Below are 23,693 nucleotides of genomic sequence, written 5' to 3' on the forward strand. Positions count from 1 at the left end.
CCACGCGGAGAAAACCAGGTCTGTTCCCCAACCAGGCACACGGGGCACAGCTGCTGGTCCACCCCCAGCTTCCCACGCCGACAGCCTCCCTCAGGCCACACCCATGCCTCCTCTTTTCCACTCTGAGCTGTGCCGTCTGCACCTCTGCCAACCCATGTGATGGTGGCGGACCGCCTGCTAGAGCCAGCTTGGAACCAACAGCCATGCCTGTTATCATCTGGGTGCTCTCGTCTGTTCCACAAAGGCTTCTTGAAATGCCAGTTTCCAAAATAAATAGTTGTTGCTTATAATTTAGCAGAGAGGCTGTGGCAGCCACAAAGAGATGAACTCAAAGCTGGCTACACACAGGGTCCTAACCTAGACCTCAGCAGCATAAGATCTGGCCCACGACTGACTCACTACACTTCTCTGAGCATCAGTTTCCCTGTCTGTAAAATGGGGGGGTGGTGACTGTCCCTGTCAGGGGTTCAGCTGGGCTGGAGGAAGAGCAGACCTGCCAGGCGTCGGAGGAACCCATCACAGCAACAGGCGAAGCAGGAGAGTGAAGACTAGTCTCACACCGAGGCAGTGGAAGCCTCTTCCCCGGAAGGGCGCCCGCAGGGCCACGCCAAGGAGCCCAGGACAAAAGCCCCCTGCAGTCTGGTGAGTCCTGGGGCCAGGGAGGGGGCAGGAAGAAGGGCTAGGAGTGGGGTCTGGGCCAGAGTGGGGAAAGGCCTTCTCAAGAGGCCTGAAAGGAGGCCCCAGGGCCGGGAATGCAGATGTGCATGTGAGCATGGCCGTGGCCATGGCCGTGGCCGGTGGGGCCAGCTCCCTCCAGGACGGCCCTGGCTGTGCCCCAACCCTGGTGGAGTGGGCGGCATCCCTGTAGGGCCCGTGGTCGGCCTGTGAGAGCACGCAAAGCATTTTTGGCCAGGAGCCAGGCTCCTCGTGCCCCAGAATAGTCCCTCGGGGAGGCCCCCTGTACTGGCCCCGTGAAGACCGAGGCTGTGCGCGGTGTGGGGGGGGGGCAACTGCCTGCACAGGATGCACACGTGTGAGCTGCAGGCCCGCGGCCAGGTGCACACCTGCCAGCTTCAGACGGTCTCTGAGACGGGCCCCTCGCCTGGGGGTGGGGGGGAGGAGACCAGACGGCCAGTAAGGGCCCTCTTTACTCTGTGGATTTCGTCAGGTTCACTGGGTGCCCAGGGACCGGGGCCATTCAGTTCTAAGAATTCAGGTGAGGCTGCTATTCGGGCTGCCCTGCAGGACAGTGAGAAGGATAACACCGGCGCAGAGAAAAAACAGTCCAGTTTGGGCCCAAGAAGAGACAGATGGACCAGGGATGGGGAGATCTGGGAGCTCAGAGACCCACAGGCAGGCACGGACGATACACGGTCCGGGCACCACGCAGATCAGTGGAGGGCGGACCCATCAGTGGGCGGCAGGAATGCCGGGCCTCGGCGGCGGGGAGAAAACCCAGGCCCAGTTCCTCCCTGGACAGGACACACGTCGTCAACTCCAGGCAGGCTGGAAAGTGAAATCTCCACGGTAGAGGGAGAAGCTGGGGGCTGCCTTTGTGACCTGGGGGAGATTCCTCAACACTAGACACAAACCATCAGAAAGAAGCTGGTCCATCTGCTCACATCAAAACAAGAATTTCCACTCAAGAACGGACACCACGGGCTGTGCTGCAGCCACGTGACAGGGCGGGAAAGGGGTTAACACGCGGAAGGAACAGGCCTCCCCGGCACCAGCGAGGCAGACAAAAGAACCGCCCTTACCCCGAAGGCAGGCAACCTCAGGGGGAAGCAACCCACACGTGCTGAAAGCTAAGTCCAAACAGTCAGAGAAACTCAGATTAAACAGTGAGGAGGTAGTACTTTTCTCCTATTATGCTGGTTAAAAAAGGAAACAGGAGAAAAGTATACAGATGAAGCACAGAAACAACCTAAATGTGCATCGACAGAGGAATGGATAACGCAGCTGTGGTACCTATACGTGACGGAGTACTACTCAGCCGTAGAAAAGAATGACGTGATGGCATTTACAGAAACATGGATGGACCAAGAGATGATCACACGAAGCGAAGTAAGTCAGAGAAAGACAAATATCGTAGGATATCACTATGCGGAATCTAAAATATGACACAAATGAACTTATCTGCAAAACAGAAACAGACTCACGGACACAGAGAACAGACTCGTGGCTGCCAAGGGGGAGGGAGGTGAGGGAGGGACGGACTGGGAGTTTGGGATTAGCAGATGCAAACTATTTATGTATAGGATGGTTAAACAACGAGGTCCTCCTGTAGAGTACAGGGAACTATATTCTATATCCGGTGATAAATCATACTGGAAAAGAATATGAAAAAAGATGTACACGTATGTATAACGGAATCACTTTGCTGTACAGCAGTAAGTAACGCACTATAAATCAGCTATATTTCAATTTAAAAAACTGGAGCACGAAGGGGAAAACGGCCCCCGTCCCTGTTGTGTGTTTAAATCTGCTTCTCTTTACCTGTTTTAAAGGACGTCGAGGGATGCGGAGTGAGGCTGGGCTGCTGGGCTTCGAACGGGACCGGGGCTCTCTGGGCTGGGGCCTGGGATATCCCTGGGTTGTCCGGAGCCTAGAAAGCCAAAGGCCACGTAGTGACCAGGCCGTGGAAGCTACAGGGGAGGCGTGGCAAGAGCAGACCACCAGCAGGTGCACCGGAGCCCCCCGGGCCAGCTCGGGCGAACGCTGCACACGTGTCCACCCTTCAGATCCACACAGGGCCCCTCCCTCAGTCACCCGCCAACGTCTGCGTTAGCCCCGGGAAGGCGTGACGTTGTCCAGAGGGCCAAGCAGAGGGTCAGCGACGATCGAGGCCTTTGCGCCCAGCTCTCCCGGGACCCGCTGGGTCCACAGCCTCTGTGGCCAACCCCTCGGAGGCCTGGTCCCTGCTTTCCTGCGGGGCTGCGGGAGGGGTTGGAGATATTGTAAGGGCGCAGGAGCCGCTCCCCGAATCGACTGCCTCACGGGGACTGGGAGGTGGCCTGCCCACCCCCCATGGCCGGCGCAGGCAGCCCAGGGCGGGGCCGCTTTGTCGGCCCGTTGTTAGCGTCCCTCTTGAGCCCGCGAGAGGGTCAGTGTCTGCCTGCAAGAGGGTCAGTGTCTCCCTGCCTGCCGCCAGGGCTGGCGAGCAGGTCCCCGAGCGAGACCCTCGCGGCGGGTTAATAGCTGACGGGTGTTAATTCACGTCCCGTAAACAGGCAACAGGCGTCCGGGCAGCCTTAGTCAGCTGACACAGAGGAGTCCCCACGCAGAGCAGAGCCCGTCCACCTCCGGCCCCACGCTTGCGGCTCCAACCCCGAACCTTCCTTCCTCACCCACGCAGACGTTCTCCACTGGGCCCAGCAGCCGCCGGGCCTCACCAGGCTCGTGGACGTCCAGGAGGCCGAGACCACGCGCGCATCACACAGGCGGCGGGGCTGGCATGGGGACCAGGGGGTTTGGACAGGCTGCTCAGCTGCCCGCAGGGCCCCTGATCTGGAGAGCCTCCCCCCAGTCTCCTCCTGCCGGGAGCAGAGGTAGGCGAGGCGAGGATGAAGTGGCAGTGCCATCCCGCCGCCGCCCCCGCCAGGGACCTTTGCAATGAAAACACTGCCGGCTCCTGCGGGCGCAATCCGCCTGCCATCCAGCCAGCTTCCTGTGTCTCCTTATCCCGCGTCCTCCGTTGCGTGCAGACGTGCACAGCGGTGAAGCCGGCTGCGGTGGCCTCGGGCTGCAGGACGCGGACGTCCAAACACGCAGCACCTGGAGGCTTCGCTGCCTCCAAACCCCATCGCGTGGGAGTCCCCCCGACTGTTACCCGTGAAACTTGTGTATGATTCCAGCAGTTATGGAATCAGAGTGAAAGGGGCCGAGGAGATCAGCTCATTCAAAGCCTCAAGATACAGACCAGGACGGTCGGCACAGAGAGGACGCGTGGAGGCCGTGGGAGGAGAGGAAGGGTTGTGGTCCTAGGGGCTCCCATGAGAAAAGAAGAAAGGTATCAAACCAACCATCCAGGCCTCAACTGAAGACACTTGAACAAGAAGAACACACGGAACCCACAGTGAGGAGAAGGGAGGAGATGGGCAGAAATCAGTGTGATTGAAACAAAAGAAAAACTCATTGAAACCAAAGCTTTGAGAAGACCAATGAAATTGATAAATTTCTAGCCAGACTGATGGGGAGAAAAACAAGAAGAATCAATGTATCAATGTCAAGAATAAAATAACAGGGCTTCCTTTGTGGCACAGAGATTAAGAATCCACCTAACAATGCAGGGGACATGGGTTCGATCCCTGGTCCGGGAAGATCCCACATGCCGCAGAGCAACGAAGCCCGTGCACCACAACTACTGAGCTTGTGCTCTAGAGCCCACAAGCCACAACTACTGAGCCCACGTGCCACAACTACTGAAGAGTGTGCACCTAGAGCCTGTGCTTTGCAACAAGAGAAGCCACTGCAATGAGAAGCCCATGCACTGCAACACAGAGTAGCCCCCGCTCACCACACCTAGAGAAGCTCGCATGCTGCAACAAAGACCCAATGCAGCCAATAAATAAATTAATTAATTTATATATAAAAAAGGAACAAAATAATGAGCTATCACTAAACATTTTTCAGAAATTAAAAGGATAATGAAGGGACTCTACAAACAACATTACGCCTATATATTCAAAACCTTAGATGAAATGGACTAACTCCTTGATTGGCTGTAACCAAGAGGGACCCTGTGGGGCCTTCCTGGGACAGACCCCCCTGTCACCAACATGTCCTCCATCTGCCTGTTGTCTGTAGGAAACCTTTGGCCTCCTAGGCCTTCCCCAAGTTCCAAAGTAAAAATTTAATCAGAGTATAAATTTAATCAAAGCAAAGGAAAACAGTCAAGCAAAACAAAATAATAAGCTTAGCCATTACACAAAGTCAGCGACGTTTCGTTCCTCCTCAAGGGCTACAGATAACACTCTGAGCCGCGTCCTGTGAGCTGTTTTGCAGACACTGAAACGCCCACCAGGTGGGAGACATTAACTGCATGGGCCCACAAGCGTGTAGACACCAGATGTATCAGAACCAGAAGGTTGATGATGTTGACTCCCGATGACCTCCCCACCAGCCAATCAGAGGAATGTCCATGAGCTGACCACGCCCCCGTGACCCTCTCCCTCACCTTGTCTTTAAAAACCTTTCCCCGACGGCCTTTGGGGAGTTCAGGTCTTTGGAGCATGACCACCCAGCCTCCTTGTTTGGCTCCTGCAGTAAACGCTGCACTTTCCTTCACCACAACTTGGTATCAGGAGGTTGACTTGCATGCACAAGCAGACCAAAAGTCACTGAAGAAGAAAAAGATAACTGAGATGTCCTATCTCTATGAAAGAAAAGTTTAGTTTCTTAGAAGTTTTTACCAAATATTTGAAGAAGACAAAATGCCAATTCTACACCATCTCTTGCAGAAAATGGAAAAGGAGCTAGCCAACCCCTAGGATGAGGACAGCGTTATCAAAACCAAAGACGCTCCAGTGAGAGAGGACCACGGACCAACGTCCTCGTGAGTACGGACACGAAAATCCTGAGCAACACGTTAGCTAATCACATCCAGCAACATGCCAGAAGACACATCACCGCCGAGTGGGGTTCATCCAGCAGCTCGAGACTGCTTCAGCACTCAAAGCTCAACCCACGTGCGTACACAGCAGCTCTCTGAGCTAGCTTCCCAATTCCCTGTGAAGCTATAACCATTTCAAAATGAAAAGCTTTTAAAAATCCATTGATGTAATTCACCATATTAACAGACTTACAAAGAAAACAATATGAACATCTCAACACGCATAAATAGCATTTCATGAAACCCAACATCCACTCATGACAGAATCTCTCAACAACAGAAGAGAATGCTTAGCCTGAGAAAGCCAGCCTAGAAGAAACTATAGCTTATACGCGATCCTTAACGGCGAGACTGAAGGCGTCCCCCTAAGTTCAGGCAGCTGTTAGTTCACTTACGTGCGCCTCCCTTGCTCTGTCCACCAGAGGGCCTGGGGGAGTGACACCCCGCTGCGCGGAGCGCACCTGGCTCCACCTGGTGCCATCGCCCACTGCCAGGCACCTGGGCTCCTTGGAGAAGTGGTTGATTCAGGGATGCTGGAGGGGTCCAAGGACCGAACGAAAGAGCTCCAAAGGTCAAAGAAGGGTCATTGTCCCAAAGCCGGAGCAATTTGAACAAGAAAACAATGATAATATTGTAGTGGAACTCAATGAAATATTCTTTAGTCCATATTAAAATAAATAACAGGGGCTTCCCTGGTGGCACAGTGGTTAAGAATCCGCCTGCCAATGCAGGGGACACGGGTTCAATCTCTGGTCTGGGAAGATCCCACATGCCGCGGAGCAACGAAGCCCGTGCGCCACAGCTACTGAGCCTGCGCTCTAGAGCATGCGAGCCACAACTACTGAGCCCATGTGCCACAACTACTGAAGCCTGTGCACCTAGAGCCTGTGCTCCGCAATGAGAAGACACTGCAATGAGAAACCCTCTCACTGCAGTGAAGAGTAGCCCCCGCTCGCCACAACTAGAGAAAGCCCCTGCGCAGCAACAAAGACCCAATTGCAGCCAAAAATAAAATAAATAAATAATAAAAATAAATACTAAAAAAAAAGGAAAAAATCAAAAATAAATAAGAGGACAAATAAATAGTTGGAGGAAGGAGGACAATTCTCCCTCAGAGAAGAATTTTCATTAATAATTGGAGATGGAACGTGGACGTAGGAAGTCCCCGGGAGCACACCACAGTCATCACCGCTGAGGGCACAGCCCCCGGCGCGGGCTGAAACCACAGGGCAAACGTTTCAGCAGAAAGAGGATATCTGCAAAGTCTCAAAGAATCTCCCCCAAATATTTATTCATTATAAAGGGAGAAAGAGTCGCACATCTTCAGTGATTAGATACATCAACATCGAGTGCCCCTGCTTCACTGGATACATTACTTTTGCGGGTTCTTCCCCTACATGTAACAGTTCAAATCCAGTCATAAGAAAACGTCAGACAAACCCAAACTGAGGGAAAGCCTACAACTCACCTGATCCGTGCTCTTCAAAAGTGTCACAGTCACAGAGGACAAGGAGACGGTGAGCAACTGTCCCAGACTAGAGCCAGCTAAGGACATGTGACGAATGCACCGTGGGGTCCCAGAACAGAGGGAGGACACGCGTGGGAAACTGAGAAACAGTCTGTCCTTAGTGAATGGGGATGTCCCAGTGCTGGTTCCTAAGGCTCGTAACGGACCTACGGTTCTGTGTGATGTTAACACCAGAGAAAGCTGGGGGAGGGGCATACGTCCATTCGTTGTACTCCTTTTATGATATTTCATAAAATAAATTTAAAAAAATCATCCCATGAGGTCAAACCGTGCCTGGACCAGCAGAAGTCGTGGGTGTGCTCCGAATCCGTCAGGCCACCTGCCCCCTGCACGCCGCCCGTCGCTGCTGTGTCCGCGAGAGAGGAAGGACGCCCCTCACCTTTCCCTTCCCTCCCAGGCTCTAGCCGTGTGTCAGCCTCGGAGCAGGGACAGCACTTATTAGGGGCTGAAACGTGTCCCCAAAGGGTGCTGCAGCCCCGGCCCTCAGGACCGGTGAATCTGACCTTATTTAGAAATAGGGTCTTTGCAGACACAATGAAGGTAAGAGGAGGTCTTTGGGGTGGCCTCTAATCCAGCCTGACTGGTGTCCTTAGGAAAAGAGGACATTTGTCCTTATAAAAAGAGAAATTTGGACACACGGAGAATACCCTGTGAAGGTGAAGGCAGAGAACAGGGCGATGCGTCTACAAGCCAAGGAGCCCCAGGCATCGCCAGAAAAACCCCGAGATGTAGGAGACCGCCTGGGACAGACCCTCCCCCACAGCCTCAGAAGGAACCAGCCCTTCCAACGCCTTGACCGCAGGCGTCGGGTGTCCAGACGATGAGATACGTTTCTGCTGTGTGAGCCGCCCGGTCTCCTGGGCGGCACGGCTGCCTGGGACTCTGATCCGGTGCTGCTTACAGAACATGACTCACATTGTCTTTATTTAGAAACGGAAATCCACCCCCTCTCTACCCTTCCAGCCGTGGAGGCCCATGACCTTGTTCAGCCAGCCGGGCACCCCCAGCAGCCCTCACCCTGACCGGGGCCAGGACCCAGCGCCCACAGATGCCGGCTCTGCCTCGGGACGCTGCCTCAAATGACCAAATAGCTTCGCTCCACCATGGGGTTTCTTTCCAGGACAAAAACACGTAAAGACGTCCCAGGCCAATTTTGAGAGTTTTGTGAGCTGAACAACCACGACGGAACAAAAACGGCTGCCGCCTGTCCTCTGGACCTGCTCCCAACAGCAGCCAGGAAGAGGGGGTGTGGAGCCTCCCCCGGACAACACACACACCCGGGAGGGGGAATAAAAGCCAACGGCCCGAGCACTTCACACACTCACACACTCACCCTCCTCCAGCCCCACCACCCCCACCATGGCCGCGTCCACCCTGTCCGTCTGCTCCAGCGACCTGAGCTACGGCAGCCAGGTCTGCCTGCCCGGTCCCCGGGACACCTGCACCGGCTCCTCCTGGCAGGTGGACGACGGCCCAGAGAGCTGCGGCCAGCCCCTCTGCTGTGTGCCCATCTGCTGCACACCCGTCTGCTGCACACCCGTCTGCTGCACACCCGTCTGCTGCACACCCATCTGCTGCACACCTGTCTGCTGCACGCCTGTGTGCTGCACGCCCGTGTGTTGCACACCCGTCTGCTGCACGCCCATGTGCTGCACGCCCGTCTGCTGCACACCCATCTGCTGCGAGCCCGTGTGCTGTGAGGCCGCCCCCTGCTCGGCCTCCTCGTGCTGCCAGCCCGCCCCCTGCCCCCCGTCCTGCTGCAGACCCTCCTCCTGCGTGTCCCTGCTCTGCCGGCCCGCGTGCTCCCGCCTGGCCTGCTGCGCCCCCGCCTCAGGCACGTCCTGCTGCTGGCCGGGCACGTCCCCCCAGGGCCAGCCGGGCTGAGGTCCCACCTGTGACTTGGTCCTCCCAGCCTCCCTCAGGCTGGTCCTGACCCGTGTCAGGTGGCTGCTCCACTCAGGACAGGCTCAGGTCGTAGCTGGAAGCTGAGGCCGCGTCCCGCGTTGCTCCGGCGTCGATTTCCTCGTGTCCACTAGCCCAGTCTGAGCTGGGTGGTGTGGAAGAACGAAGAGCCCGTACTTGATGAGGCAGCCCTGTGGGGGTTCTAGGAGGTCCTCATGACAGTGGCACCCCCTGCAGTTCCCCTGCCCCTCACGAGGGTCAGCTCAGCCTCCCCCCGGGGGGTCTGTGCCCTCAGCTGCGTGACTCTGAGCCTCACTGGATGCACGTGAGCAAACTGACCACAAGCGCCCGGCCCCGAGCGCAGCTCCGACGTCCGCGTGTCTTTGCTGCTGCTCCTCAGCTTAACCACGTCCACGTTCCCCTCCAGGCACAGCGCCCTGCCATCCTGAGAGACCCAGCATGGTCTCCTGGGCCCCAGAGGGTGGGGTGGCGCCGCAGCCCGTGGCCACGCGCGGCCTCCTGTGCTGCGACTCACGGAAGAGCGCCCTTCTTGACCTGACTCTGTGGCTTCCCTTTCTCCACGGGGTCTGTGCACACAGGTCAGCACTGAACCCTGGGTGCAGCGGGGATGGGAGGTGCTTCTCATGGCGGCCAGAATCCCCAACAAAGTTAAACTGCGGCTTCTCATGTCTCTGCAGAACCCACCGTGAGAGTTCCTACTTGGAGCACATTGGCTGCACGGGCCAGTCCGCGGGGCAACAGGCACGTCTCAGGCTGGGCTGGAACTCAGATGGAGCATTTTCCAGAATGGAAGGAGGCAGACTCAGTCTCAGAGACAGGGAAGGCCTTGCGTAGTCGAAGGGGGAAGCGAGGGGGTGGACTGGAGGGAACAGAGCTCTCGGCACAAGCAGTCTGACTTTGCTCTGCCACGCTCTGGACCTGACTCATCCTCCCACCATATGAGACACCAAGTGGGATGCAAGGTATGAAACACCTGCTTTCAGACATTGGACAACTGACAGTGCAGAACCTGGGTCCCTGACAAAAGGGGAACAAAGAGGTGTGCTTGTCCTGACCTGGAAACTCAGAGTTTCCAGGCTGAAGCACAGGGGGAGGCGGCAGGGGGGCAGGGAGGACACAAAGAGCCTGGCGGTTTTGCAGAGCCAGTGAGGTAGGGATCAGGGTTCAAGGTGGCTGAGGCAGCTGGGATTCGTGGGGCAGACACAGGGGAGGAGGGAGGTGCACAGAGAAAGCTCCACGGGGCCCCTTGAGTACGTGCTGAATACTAAGCCTTCCACTGGGCACTCAGGACCCCACGAGGCTGCTGGTGCTCTAAGGGAAGCAGGTAGCAGAGAGGCACTAGAGGACCACCAGGGTGGAGAATGTGCAGTGAATACCAGAGCCACTCAGTATAGACCCACAGAGTCGCTTCTTAGTAGTTGTGCTAAACCCACCCAAGAGTAAAGGCTTCCCTGGATCTGTCCTGTCAAAACTCAGAAAGAGGCACAGAAGCAGGGAAACACCAGGCTAATCTGGCAGACAGAGCACAGCCCAGCTCTCTTCAAAGGAAAGAAATAAAGCCCAATATTCAACAGTATTGCAGTGTTATTTTCTTGAAGTCCAGCATTAAATTAAAAAAATCACTAGACACAGGAAGAAGAGGAAAATGTCACCCATAAGCAAGAGATAAAACAGCTTATAGAAATATACCCACAAATGACAGAGCTGATGGAATTCACAGACAAGGTAGTTAAAACAACCATTATAAATATGTGCAGGGTTTTAAAGGAAAACATGAACATAAAGAGGAGAGAAATGGAAGATACAGAAGAGAACTAAATGGAACTCCAAAAGGTGAAGAATATAACATCAGCAATAGAAAATTTTAAAGATAGCTTAAAAGTAGATTACACACTGTAGAGTAAAAGATCAGTGACTCTGAAGACATAGCCACAGAAATTATCTAAACCAAAGGACTATGAAACAAATTTAAAAATAAAAAATGTACAGAGTCTCGATGACTTTGGGAATAATATTAAGTGGTCTAACATACATACAGTTGGATAACTTGGGGGAAAAGAAGGTGAGATGCAGAAGACCAGAAAAATATTTTAAGAGATAATGGCCAAATATTTTCTGAATTTGATAAAATTAATAAGTATATAGAAAACTTGAAAAATACTATAAGCTAACCTGACTTAATTCACATTTATACTACATGATTGTAACAACAAAGGTATTCACATTTTTCTCAAGGGCATATGGAACATTCACCAAAATGAATCATATGCTCAGTCATAAAAATATCTCCATATACTCAATAGGATTGAAATCATACAGAGAATGCTATTTGGCCACAACAGAATCAGAAATTATTAACAGAAAGATATCTGGAAAATTGTCCAATATTTGGAAATTAAACAACACTTCAAAATAATCCATGAGTCAAAGAAGAAATCAGAATGGAAATTAGGAAATATTTTGAATAAAATAAAAATGAACTTTGTGGGATGCAGCTAGCATAGTATATAGAGGGAAATGTATAGCTTTAATAACATATTGGAAAAGAAGGATGGACTAAAATCAAAGCTTTTACCTTAAGAAGCTATAAAAAGAACACAAGTTAAACACAAAAAAAAAAGTAGAGGGAAGGAAAAAAATCAAGAAGTGTAGAAATCTACCAAATAGAAAATGGACAAATAAGAGAGAAAATGAATGGGACCAAATTTAGGTTTTTGAAAAGATCAATAAAGCTGGTAAACTTCTAAGCTTTACTGGTCAATGAAAAAAAGAGAAAAATAAATTACCAACATCAGGAATGGAAAAAGGGTAATCAGCACAGATTCTATAGACATTAAAAGAACAATAAAAGTGCTTTGTGTACTGTGGTGTCCTAAATGCAAGGCGAAGCCAGAAGGGAGGGGATATACGTACATGTACAGCTGATTCCTTTTGCTGGGCAGTAGAAGTTAACACAGCTTTGTAAAGCAACTATACATCAATTTAAAAAAAAGAACAATAAAGGGAGAAAGCAAATAACTTTAAGCTGATACATTCAACAACTTAGATGACTTAGAGGAAATGGGTCAGTAACTGGACAGATATAAATTATAGAACAAACACAAGGAGAAATTGAAAACCTAAACAGCCTTCTATCAGTTGAAGATATTAAATTCATAATTAAAAATGTTCCCACAAAAAAATGCCAAGCCCAGATGGCTTCACTGCTGAAAATCCTAAGGTATATACAAAGAAACCTAATAGAATTCATAAGCAAATATATCAAGGTCACAGGATACAAGGTCAATATACAAAAACCAATTGTATTTCTACATAGTATCAATGAATAGTGGGAAATGAAATAAGCGTATCATTAACTAAAACATCAGAAATGAGGGACTTCCTAGGTGGTGCAGTAGTTAAGAATCTGCCTGCCAATGCAGGGGACACAGGTTCCATCTCTGCGCCAGAAAGATCCCACATGCCGCGGAGCAACTAAGCCCATGCACCACAACTATTGAGCCTGTGCTCTACAGCCTGTGAGCCACAACTATTGAGCCCATGTGCCGCAACTACTGAAGGCTGTGTGCCTAGAGCCCGTGCTTCGCAACAAGAGAAACCACCACAATGAGGAGCTCCTGCGCACCACAATGAAGAATAGTCCCTGCTCCCTGCAACTAGAGAAAGCCAGTGTGCAGCAACGAAGACCCAACACAGCCAATAAATAAAAATAAATAAACAAACATCAAAAATGAAATAATGGGGAAACAACATATGTACACGGTCTATGTACTAAAAATGACAAAACATTGTTGGGAAAAAAGCAATCCTAAGTGAGAGTCACATTGTTTCTATGAATTAAAAGACTCAATATTGCTAAAATGTCAATTCCTTCCAAATTTATCTACAGGTTTAATGCCATTCCCAACAAAATCTCAACAGGCTTTTCTGTAGAAACCAATGAGCTGATTTTAAAACATATTCTAAAAGGTATATGTAAATGTAAAGGATCTAGATTCGCCAACCAATTCTGAAAAAGAAAAACAAAATTGGAAGATTTACATTGCTTGATTTCAAGCCTTATTTTAAAGCTACATTAATCCAGACAGTGTGTCATTTGTGTAATAATAGACCCAGAAGAATGAAACAGAACAAAAAGTCCAGAAAAAGATCCACGCATCTGCATGGTTGATAGAGATTTTGCCAAGGGTAGGTCAATGGACAAAGGATAGTCTTTTCAACAGGTGATGTTAGAACAACTCATAGCACATTCAAAAATTGACTTGAAATGGACTATGGAACTAAACATAAAAATTAAAACCATAAAATATTTAGATGCAAGCACAGGACAAAATTTATATGGCCTTGGCTTTAGGCAAACATTTCTTAGATAGAACCATTGAAGAAAAAGTGATAACTTGGATTTAATCAAAATGAACTATGTCAGCTCTTGAAAAAGCACTGTTAACAAAATGAAAAGGCCACTCATGTGAGGATTTGCAGTACATATATCTGAAAATCACTGGCATCCAGAATGTATAAAGAGCACTTGTAACTTAATAAGAATACAACCTAAGACAAACAGGCAGCGGTATTGAACAGACACATCCCTGAAGATACACAAAGGGCAAACAAGCACAGGAGAAGCAAGTCCCCATCATTAGTCCTCAGGGAAACGCACACGTCACTGTACACGCCACACGTACCACGTGACCCAGCAATGCTGCACCTGGGGGTTCCCCTGGGAGAGAGGAAACCCTAGGCCGAGTGTGATGCTCATCGTGGCTTCATTCACAGTCACCCGAACCTGGAGACCCCCCCATACACCGCAAGGGTGACGATGCACCGCCCAGGTGTGTCCACGCAGCAAAGCTCCACGCAGCAGTGCAGAGGGAGTCGGCACACCCACCAGCGGACGACAGGGGGCGACCCCAGCCCCGTAGAGGCTGTGCTGCCTCGAGGGGAGGCCGGGGGGTGGTTCGCCCAGATGGACCGTGGATGGAAACGGTCCAGGGGGCTGGAGAAACTCCCAGACCATGACAGCTCTGCATGCGGACAGCCTTGGGGAGGCCCCAGGCGGGTGCCTGAGCAGGCGCTGACCTCCCCACTGAGGACAGGACCCACCCAGTGACCCTGCCCAGAGGAGTCAGGCCACTGCCCTGTGGGATTCTCGGTCACTTACTCCCAGAAATACTCGTGGCTGGAGGTGCCCAGTGTCTGGTCCAAACTGTGTTTCCCTCCTTCCACATCCCCTTCCTTCCCCACATCAGATGCAGGAATCGGATCAGGTGATGAAGTGCGTTTATTTATCCAGGTGCCCGAGGAGGGGCTGACAGGTTGGAAGTCGAGGCCAAGTGACCCAGGCAGAGGACCTGGGAGGGGGGCACCGGTGACCCGGAGAGGGTGGAGGTGCCTCCTGGGAGGCAGGAGCCCCAGGGAGCAGGAGTCAGAGGTCAGGCAGGTCAGGACAGTGGGGACATAGGGGACCCCGTCCTGAGTGGGGGCAGCCACCCAACCCAGGTCAGGACTGAGGGGAGGCTGGGAGGACAGAGTCACGGAGGGACCTGAGCCCGGCTGGCCCTGGGGGGACGTGCCCGGTCAGCAGCGGGACGTGCCCGAGGCGGGGGCGCAGCAGGCCAGGCGGGAGCACGCGGGCCGGCAGAGCAGGGACACGGACGAGGAGGGTCTGCAGCAGGACGGGGGGCAGGGGGCGGGCTGGCAGCACGAGGAGGCCGAGTAGGGGACGGCCTCACAGCACACGGGTTTGCAGCACACGGGCGTGAAGCAGACAGGCGTGCAGCAGACAGGCGTGCAGCAGGCAGGCGTGCAGCAGACGGGCACACCGCAGGCCTGCTGGCAGGGGGCTGGCCGCAGCTCTCTGGGCCGTTGTCCCCCTGCCAGGAAGAGCCGGTGCAGGCGTCCCGGGGACCGGGCAGGCAGACCCGGCTGCCGTAGCTCAGGTCGCTGGAGCAGACGGACAGGGTGGACGCGGCCATGGTGGGGTAGCGGGGTGGAGGAGGGTGAGTGTGTGTGTGTGTGTGTGAGAGAGAGAGAGAGAGACTGTGGCTTTTATACCCTCTTGGCCCTTGTTTCCCAGGCCCTAAAGCCTCCAGGTCCGGCTGCCGGGCTGGCACAGGGCTGTCTGTTGGCCTGTGATGTCATCCACCTCATAAACCCTGGGAGCGTCCATCTCAGGAATCTGTCCCATTGCGTCCCCGGGGTGCAGGCGTGGGGTGGGTGGATTCCAGCCCCAGCTCTCAGAACCCAGGAGGGTGGGTGGGGGCGGGCGTGAGGGGTACTTTGCACCACCCTGGGTGCACCAGGCATCGTCCTGTCACCTGCCAGGCCACCGCTCCCCGTGTGGGTGGGCTGCACCAGGAAGCGTCCCTCCTGGCACACACCCCACCTAGCGGGGCGCAGGGCTGCAGCTGCCTCGTCAGGAGGAGCCCAGGGGCCAGGTCTCCGCGGCCTCCCAAGGCCACCCGGGCTCCGGGGGACTGCTCCCCACCAAAGCACTGCTCTCCACCTGCTGTCTGTGTGTCCACCGCCCACCTGTCCACGTGGCCACTGCCCGCCTCGTGTCCGTGCGCTCGGGGGGCCGCGGGACTATGTGTTCAGGGCCACATCACGCCGTCCTCTTGCCCGCAGGACGACCACAGCCTCCGGGCCGTGGTTCCCGTGCCTGAGCCACGCGGAGCCCCCGGGCAGGACTGGGAGGGGGTCCCAGCCCTCGCCTCCCTCCCGGGCAGCCCCCTGGGTTGGACGGCCCGGCGTCTCCTCCAGGACAGTCCCGTCAGCCTCACCCAGCCCACTGCTGACCGGATGCCCCACCTGCCTCCCCGCAGGACTCCGGACAGCCCACAGGGTCACGACGTAGCACACGGCCACGGCCACGGAGCACACGGGAAGACACGACACGCGGCGTGGAGAGAGGCCCCCTCACCCATCGGCTGGCACCCCTCCTCCTCCCAAGAAGCAGCACGTTCACCCGTTTATCCTCTGTCTCTCTCGCCGTGTACACACGCGCACACACATGCAGTGCAAGCTCAGGACCGACAGCAGCTGTGTGCTCTCAACTCCGCCAACACTGAAGTGAGTACTGAACCATCGCTCCCGGCGGGGCACAGGGCTGGGTTCCGAGAGCTCTGGTCACAGCATTTCCACCCACTGGTCCACAGGCAGCCTTGTGCGATGTGGGTTTCTGTTTGAAGCAGTTTATTCAGTATTTGATATACAGCCGATGTGATGCCAAGCTCACCGCCTACAGGCCTATAACCCGCGCCTGAACGGGGCTCCCCCTACACGCGTCTCGTCCATGGGGCACATCACAGCCTCCGTGGGCTCAGGGACAAGCACGGCACGGCAGTGCCCCCGCGGGGCGCCCTAACCAGCAAATCAAAAGCAGAGAGACCCCCACACGGCAGTAAAGAGACCGTGAAAAGGGCGTGTCTACAGACTGAGAGACGAAACAAGCAGTGTCGGCTGGAGACGTGCGCCGGGGCAGCGGTGGGGGCAGGAGGGGACTCGAGCTTCTGGTCCCTCTGCACGTGCCCACAGGTGACCAGCAAGCGGCGCAGGTGCTGTTTCCAGGCAACAAATAAATGTTAGAGAGTGGTGAGTTCACAAATAAAGAATCCACGGATAATGAGAGTCCCTCCCTCCCTTCCTCCCTTCCTTTTTCGTCCTACCTTTCATCTATCACCCATCACTTATCTATCATCTATTTCTCTATGTATTCTCTCTATGTGTGTATATATACGTCAATATATAATGTCTTTGTGCATATACATTTTAAAAATACAAATTGTATCACACTCTACCCACCATGCTGTTTTAAAGTTACTCTACTGCAGAGCAGCTTTCCTGGGAAACAGAGATTTCCCTCCTGTGTGCGGCCACCTAGGCTCCCACATCGGTCTGTGTGCTCACTTTCTTCTGCTGGGCCACACGGTACCACAAGCCTGTGCCTTAAAACAACACACACGAGCCGTGTCACAGCTCCCGTGGGCCGGGAGCCGGGCGCCGCGGAACTAGGTTCTCTGCAGGGCTGCCACCCAGGGGCTCCTCTGGAGGCCCAGCCGGAGAGGGGCTCCCTGCCAGGGTCGCAGGGTTCTTGTCAGAGTTCCGCTCCCCAGTTTCTGGCTGGCTGGCGATGGAGGCTGGCCTCATTCACCTGGCTCGTGGGCTTCTCCACTGGCCGCTCGCAACAGGACAGGAGATTCTCCCCCCAAGATTTTACATCATGCAATCTCATGCATGTCATCGTGCACGTGTGCTACCTTCTGTGTGTCCATAAGTGTGCTGCAGGTCCTGACCATGCTGGGGGGGGGCGGGGCAGGGCCACACTGCAGGTGGACACACCAGGAGACGGGGGGTGTGGAGCCACTAAGAATCTATCTCCCCCAGTCTGCATCATGGATTTTTTTGTTAATACGTTTATTTATTTGTTGGCTGCGTTGGGTCTTTGTTGCTGCACACAGGCTTTCTCTAGTTGCGGTGAGCAGGGGCTACTCTTTGTTGTGGTGTGCGGGCTCCTCATTGTGGTGGCTTCTCTTGTTGTGGAGCACGGGCTCTAGGCGCCTGCAGGCTGCAATAGTTGCAGCATACAGGCTCAATACTTGTGGCTGGAGGGCTTCAGGATCTTCCTGACCCAGGGCTTGAACCTGTGTCCCCTGCACTGGCAGGCGGATTCCCAACCACTGCACCACCAGGGAAGTCCCTGTGTCATGGAATTTTGAACAGGCTCACACTGAGATGCTTTTGCCAGACCTCATGCCTGCTTAGAAACACCTGTAGGATACATGCCTAATGACTCTGGGTCAAAGGTGCGAGGTTTTAAATTTTGTCCCAAAGCAGCAAAGTGCCCCAGAGCTGTGGAAGCGCCTGTGTCCCAGCAGCGGCCCCAGCACAGACCTGCCCACTCCCTGCGCAGCCTGAGTCCGCGGCATCAACCGTTTTTGCCTTTTCCTGTTTGAAAAGTGAGCAATGGTATCACATGGTTGTGAAATTTGTTTTCTCTTATTCTGAGCGGGGTTGAGCATGTGTTTGTGTTTGAGAACCACTCACAACCTTTTCTCTGCCAGTTCTCTCTCCTTATCTTTAGCTCATTTTCTGTTCTGTTGTCTTTTTACGTATTAGCAACTTGTGGGATCTCATTGGGCATAAGTAGCTGCTTCTCCGAGACACGTGTGGGAACTGTGTTCCCCATGTTATTGTTTGTTTTCTGTTTATGATGTTTTATCCCATCAATTTTTAAGTTTTTACATAATTAAATCTACCAATCTTATTTTTATGGCTTCACTGTTTTACTCGAAGCTTGTAAGAGCCTTTCCCATTTTGAGATAAGTTCAGTTCTGTCCATTTTTTGATTTCTGTTTTAAGATATCTTATTAGGTACATACACTTTTTTAAAAAATAAATTTATTTACTTATTTATTTTACTAGCTGTGTGGGGTCTTCTTTGCTGTGCGCAGGCTTTCTTTTTAGCTGCAGTGAGTGGGGACTACTCTTCATTGAGGTGTGCGGGCTCCTCATTGCTGTGGCTTCTCTTGTTGTGCAGCACAGGCTCTAGGCTCATGGTCTTCAGTTGTTGCAGCACGAGGGCTCAGTAGCTGTGCTTGCAGGCTCTAGAGCACAGGCTCAGTAGCTGTGGCACACAGGCTTAGTTGCTCCACGGCATGTGGGATCTTCCTGGACCAGAGATCGAACCTGTGTCCCCTGCATTAGCAGGCGGATTCTTAACCACTGTGCCACCAGGGAAGCAAAGTACATACCCTTTAAAACCAGTATAGCTCTCCTGTTTCTTGTCTCTCTGGACTGATGCATCAGGAACCGCCTGCGGTCCTGTGTCTGTCAGTGTGGCATCCTCAGTGCTCCAGCCGTACAGGTGGGCTCCAGGGGCCGTTTTTGTTTTTACATGAAGCAATAGAAGTACAAAATACTAAATTTTTTTCAAAATTTAATGTTTTCCATAAAATCTGTTGGCAAAACCCCTTCTCCTTCCCCATCTAAATTTCTTGATTTTTACCTGTTTGGTTTTTTTGGAATATTTTCCTTCTCATATCCAGAGGACGAGCAAAGTAGCACAGATACGTTCTGATGTGGAGTGAAACAGCAAGTCACGATAGGCGGTAGTGTCCCTCGTTTTCCTCTGTTAGTAAGTTTTAAAAGAATGTATGAAGATAGTCATGAGTGTACCGTGTTCCAGTCCTGCTTCAGTTCACCTTGGCTGTGACTACATGGCAACACGTGTTTGACAGGGAACAGTCGTGTCCAGCGTCACGGGTGTGAGTGGGCCCCTCCCCCTTCAGTGTTTGGCCACCAACCTTCCTTCCTTTTTAAGTCTGTGGGGAGGGGCCCCACATCAGCAGCAGTCATCACCCAACCAACGGGACCTACTTGGTGCTGAAGAGATGAGCTGTTTAAGAGTCACTAAGAGTCACTGGCCTGACTGCACCACAGCATGGCCACTCGGGTTCCTGCGGAGAGGGCCTCCGTGTCCACCTCTGCCCCCAAGTGTTTACTTCTTGCCTGATTGAGGAGGAGGGTTTCCAGACCCCAGATTGGAGGCCGTTGCGCTCTTACCCTGCCTCGCTGTGCAGGAAGATGATATGAAGTGGGGGCGGGGGGTTAAGGGACTCTTCCTGTCATTTGGAGGTACTTGCCTCTTGTAGATTCAGCCTTAATAATGTTTTTCTGACATCCTAGTGATAGCAGACCCTGCACAAAGTGGATATCAGAGTTAATACTGTGAGGAGACAAAGATAATGAAATATTGCATAATGTCTGCATTTTACCATTGATTTGAGTGCCTCCTTAGAAAACTGAATGTAACAAAAACCCAGGACATTTTTGGAAATTGTATGCTCTCTAGCAACTTTGTGTGAATTTTTATACAAGTGCTGTTTTATGAGTTATATAAAATGTTATAAAAATACAAAAAAAATTAGTAGAGCTCTCTGGGGGGCTGACCCTTTTAGTTTCATGAATAGACTCTCTTTATCTCAAATAATACATCTTCCTTTGAGATCTACTTTATCTGGTATTAATAAGCCACAGAAGCTTTTGGAAGTTATTGTTTGCTGGATGTATTCTTTTCTATCTTTTTACTCCCAATTTTTCTGTGCCCTTCTAGTTAGGATCTCGCTCTTGTAAGCAGCACACAGGTTTCCTTTCTCTTTTTTAAATCCAGACTAACAATCTTTGTTTGTAAATTAGAATACTTAATGTTTTACCTTTAATTTCATTTTTGATAACTGAATTTATATCTGCTATCTGATTATATGTTTTCTATTTGACCCAACTGTTTTATTTCCTGACTACTCTGGATTAATCAAGCATTTTTATTTTCCCTCTTTTAGTCTACTGTCCTGCAGTGTCACCCCAGAGATTACAGCGTGCTTTCCTTGGTTATAAGCTTAGACCCCATAAAATTGTAAATGTAATATCTGGCATCATAATATTGTGAACATAAATGTAGGTCAACTTTCACTTCTATTTTCCTTCTTATTTACCCTTTCAGACTCTCCTCATTTCTTCCTGCTCTTCCATGTTTTGGTCATTCTGCCTGGAGACATCCCTTTGATGCTAATTTTTAGCGGGTTTTCTTGCACAAAACGTGCTCAGTTTTGGTCTGGTGTCGTTTTGTTTCAGCTTCCCCTTAGATGGTATCCTTGCAGATCTGCAGGTATTTTCTTTCAGCCCCTTAAAGATGTCCTCCCATCGCCTCCTCGATTTCATCATTTCTGTTGGGAAACCTACTATAAATCCTCTTTTGCCGCAACTATGAGGTTAATGTTTACTTTTCCTCTGATGTTTTCAACAATTAGTCTTTATCTTTGACTTTCAGCAGTTTAATTATGAGGCACTCAGGTGGGGCTTCATTAATATTTATTCTCCTAAGGTTTATATCATTTTTTGAATTTGTAGCTCGAGTCTTTGTTTTGGGAAAATCTTTATATGATCTTGTCAAACATCCTCCACTCTCTCTCCTTCCATTTGGGACAAAAATGAAATTGCTTCACCACGTTCTCCCATGTCTATTCAGTTACTTTCCCTCGTTCTCACTCTCCAGCTTCCTCATGGCTTCCATCAGGAATCTGCCCTCTGCCTGGCCATTCTACTATTAAATCCGTCTATCGGGTCATAAATACCATTATTACATTTTTGAGCCTAGATTTTCTACTTGTTTCTTTTTCACATATTTCGGTTTTAGATAAAACAGTTCATCCTTACATCTGTTTTCTCAAGCACATTCATCACAATTATTTTAAAAATCTGTGTCTGACAACTCTAAATCTGTGTCACCTCTGAGTGTGTTTCTATTATCTGTTTTGTCTCTTGGTACTTTTTCATGGCATGACAGTCATCCTTGATTGACTGTTTGACACTATATGCAAAGTTCGAGCATCTCTGAAGGGGCTTCTCCTCTTCTGAAGAGGTTCACCTCCCCCTCTGGCAGATGGCTTGAGTGGGGGCAGAGGACTGTTATTGACGTGAGGCCAGGAGGCAGCCTCTGTAACCTTCCGCCTACGTCTGGTTTTCCCCACTCCTGGGATTCAGCTCTCCAGGGCTCCCAACTGAGAGACGCTCCTTCTTGGCTAGTCTTAACTCTGGGTTTTGTCTCCTTGGTAAAGATTGCAAAAACTCTGCTTGGCTTTTGGTGGCTTTCTGTTGGCTTCTTAGTGTCTTCCCTGCATAGCATGAAAATTTGGCAAATGCCTTGAGGATTCATCCTCCAATTCTAGAGATCTTCTTGGTGCTCCCATTTGGCTGGGATCTTGCCCCCTTGAGTCCTCCTGCCTCCACAATCACAACCCCCCCCCCCCCCGACGTTGTTTTCTCCAAGCCCCTGAGATCCAGGAGCCCTGCTGGCTTCTCTGCATCTTAGTTGCAGCCTTCTGCCAAGTTTCTCCTCTTCACACACAACACCAAGACTCATCGGCCATACTTCAGGAAAAGCCATAGAAGGATGCCGGCTCGCCTCTCTCAAGTTCCCTCCTCAAGTTTGCCCCTCAAATCTTAGCTTCATCAGCAGCCTTCCAAAGCTGCAGACAGATGTTTGTATTTTATCCAGCTTTCCAAGTTATTCTCAGCATGTGTATATCTGGCACAAGCTACCTCGTCATAGATGGAAGCAGACATCTCTCCTCTCTCCCTCTCCCCCCACCCTTTCTCTCTCTATATCATGCATTCCCAGTCTATATGATCAGTTCCTGTATCTCCAGAGGGGCCAGGAGCTGAGCGCAAGAGGCCAGGCTCAAAGGTACTTTATTTTTCTAACTCAAAATATAAAGACATTGGGAGATTGGGATTGCCATATATACATTATGAATAAGAAAAAATACCAAATTGTACCCTTTAAACATATTAAGTTTATTGTATGTCAATTATATCTCAATGGAAGTTCATTTTATATATATATATAAAGACAGACAACTCAGCCCCACACCTGGGCTGAATTCCTAGAACCCTCTCCTGCCTTTCACAGATTTCCTAGGAGTCGAGAGGCCTGGACTGAGGAAACACACAACAGCCAGGAAGGGTGGGAATTTGAGACTTAGCAGAAGCTTCAATGTCCACCCCCCCAGAGTCCTGCCCCAGGGCTGAGGTGGCCTCCTCTGGGCCCTCGGCACACCAGGTGACACTGTGCCTACTGGTCACAAACATCACAGGACACCAAGAGCTGGCCTGTCCTGGGCTGGCAGCTCAGGGCTCGGCCAGTTCACCTTTGCACTCCTGAGCCTGGTGCACAGACAGGCAGGTCCCCAGGGTGCACATGACCGTCCCAGGCATCGGCCAGAGCAGGTGAGGTAGGGCCACTGGATCTCTCGTGCAGCCACCGCACACCCCGGACATACTGTTGCAGACGTATGCCTCTTCTGTCAATACCTCAGTGTTGTGTTCTGGGCTAAAGTTCCCTTAGGATGTGTCAACAGACCCCACAACACACTCAGGACTTTTACAAGCTGAGAAGCATCTCATAGAAGGAAACAGAAGCAGGCACTAATGAGAGATCTCTGGGTTCCAAACACCAACCAGGAAGGAAGGGCATCCTGAGCCTCTGCTGGGACGACACAAGCCGGGAGGGTGTAAAAGCCAACAGCCGAGCACCTCACACACACTCACACTCACTCACACACACACCTCCTCCAGCCCCACTGCGCCACCATGGCCGCGTCCACCCTGTCCGTCTGCTCCAGCGACCTGAGCTACGGCAGCCGGCTCTGCCTGCCCGGTCCCCGGGACGCCTGCACCGGCTCCTCCTGACAGGTGGACGACGGCCCAGAGAGCTGCGGCCAGCCCCCCTGCTGTGGCCCCAGCCGCTGCGCCCCGGCCCCCTGCCAGCAGGCCTGCGGTGTGCCCGTCTGCTGCAAGCCCGTCTGCTGCACGCCTGTGTGTTGCACACCTGTCTGCTGCAAGCCCAACTGTCTCACACCTGTGTGCTGCAAGCCCGTCTGTTGCACGCCTGTGTGTTGCAAGCCCATATGTTGCACACCCGTCTGCTGCAAGCCCGTGTGCTGTGAGCCCGCCCCCTGCCCCCCGTCCTGCTGCAGACCCTCCTCGTCCGTGTCCCTGCTGCGCCGCCCCGCCTGCCGCCCCGCCTGCCGCGTGCCCGTCTCAGCCCAGAAGTCCTGCTGCTGAGCGATC

General features: G+C 52.0%; 2 protein-coding genes across 3 annotated transcripts in view; one reads left to right on the forward strand and one right to left on the reverse strand.

The window, feature by feature from the left end:
* Positions 1 to 23,693, reverse strand: part of TSPEAR (thrombospondin type laminin G domain and EAR repeats) — a 115,681-nt gene that overhangs the window by 44,721 nt on the left and 47,267 nt on the right. The window lies entirely within an intron of this gene.
* Positions 8,502 to 23,687, forward strand: LOC130830459 (uncharacterized). The gene is given in 6 exon segments (XM_057697679.1): positions 8,502 to 9,012; positions 9,472 to 9,643; positions 14,565 to 14,780; positions 15,005 to 15,041; positions 15,693 to 15,917; positions 23,199 to 23,687. Coding segments are annotated over 6 exon segments (1,650 nt in total).

This window comes from Hippopotamus amphibius, chromosome 10 (assembly GCF_030028045.1).
Source record: "Hippopotamus amphibius kiboko isolate mHipAmp2 chromosome 10, mHipAmp2.hap2, whole genome shotgun sequence".
Classification (NCBI taxonomy): Eukaryota; Metazoa; Chordata; class Mammalia; order Artiodactyla; family Hippopotamidae; genus Hippopotamus; species Hippopotamus amphibius.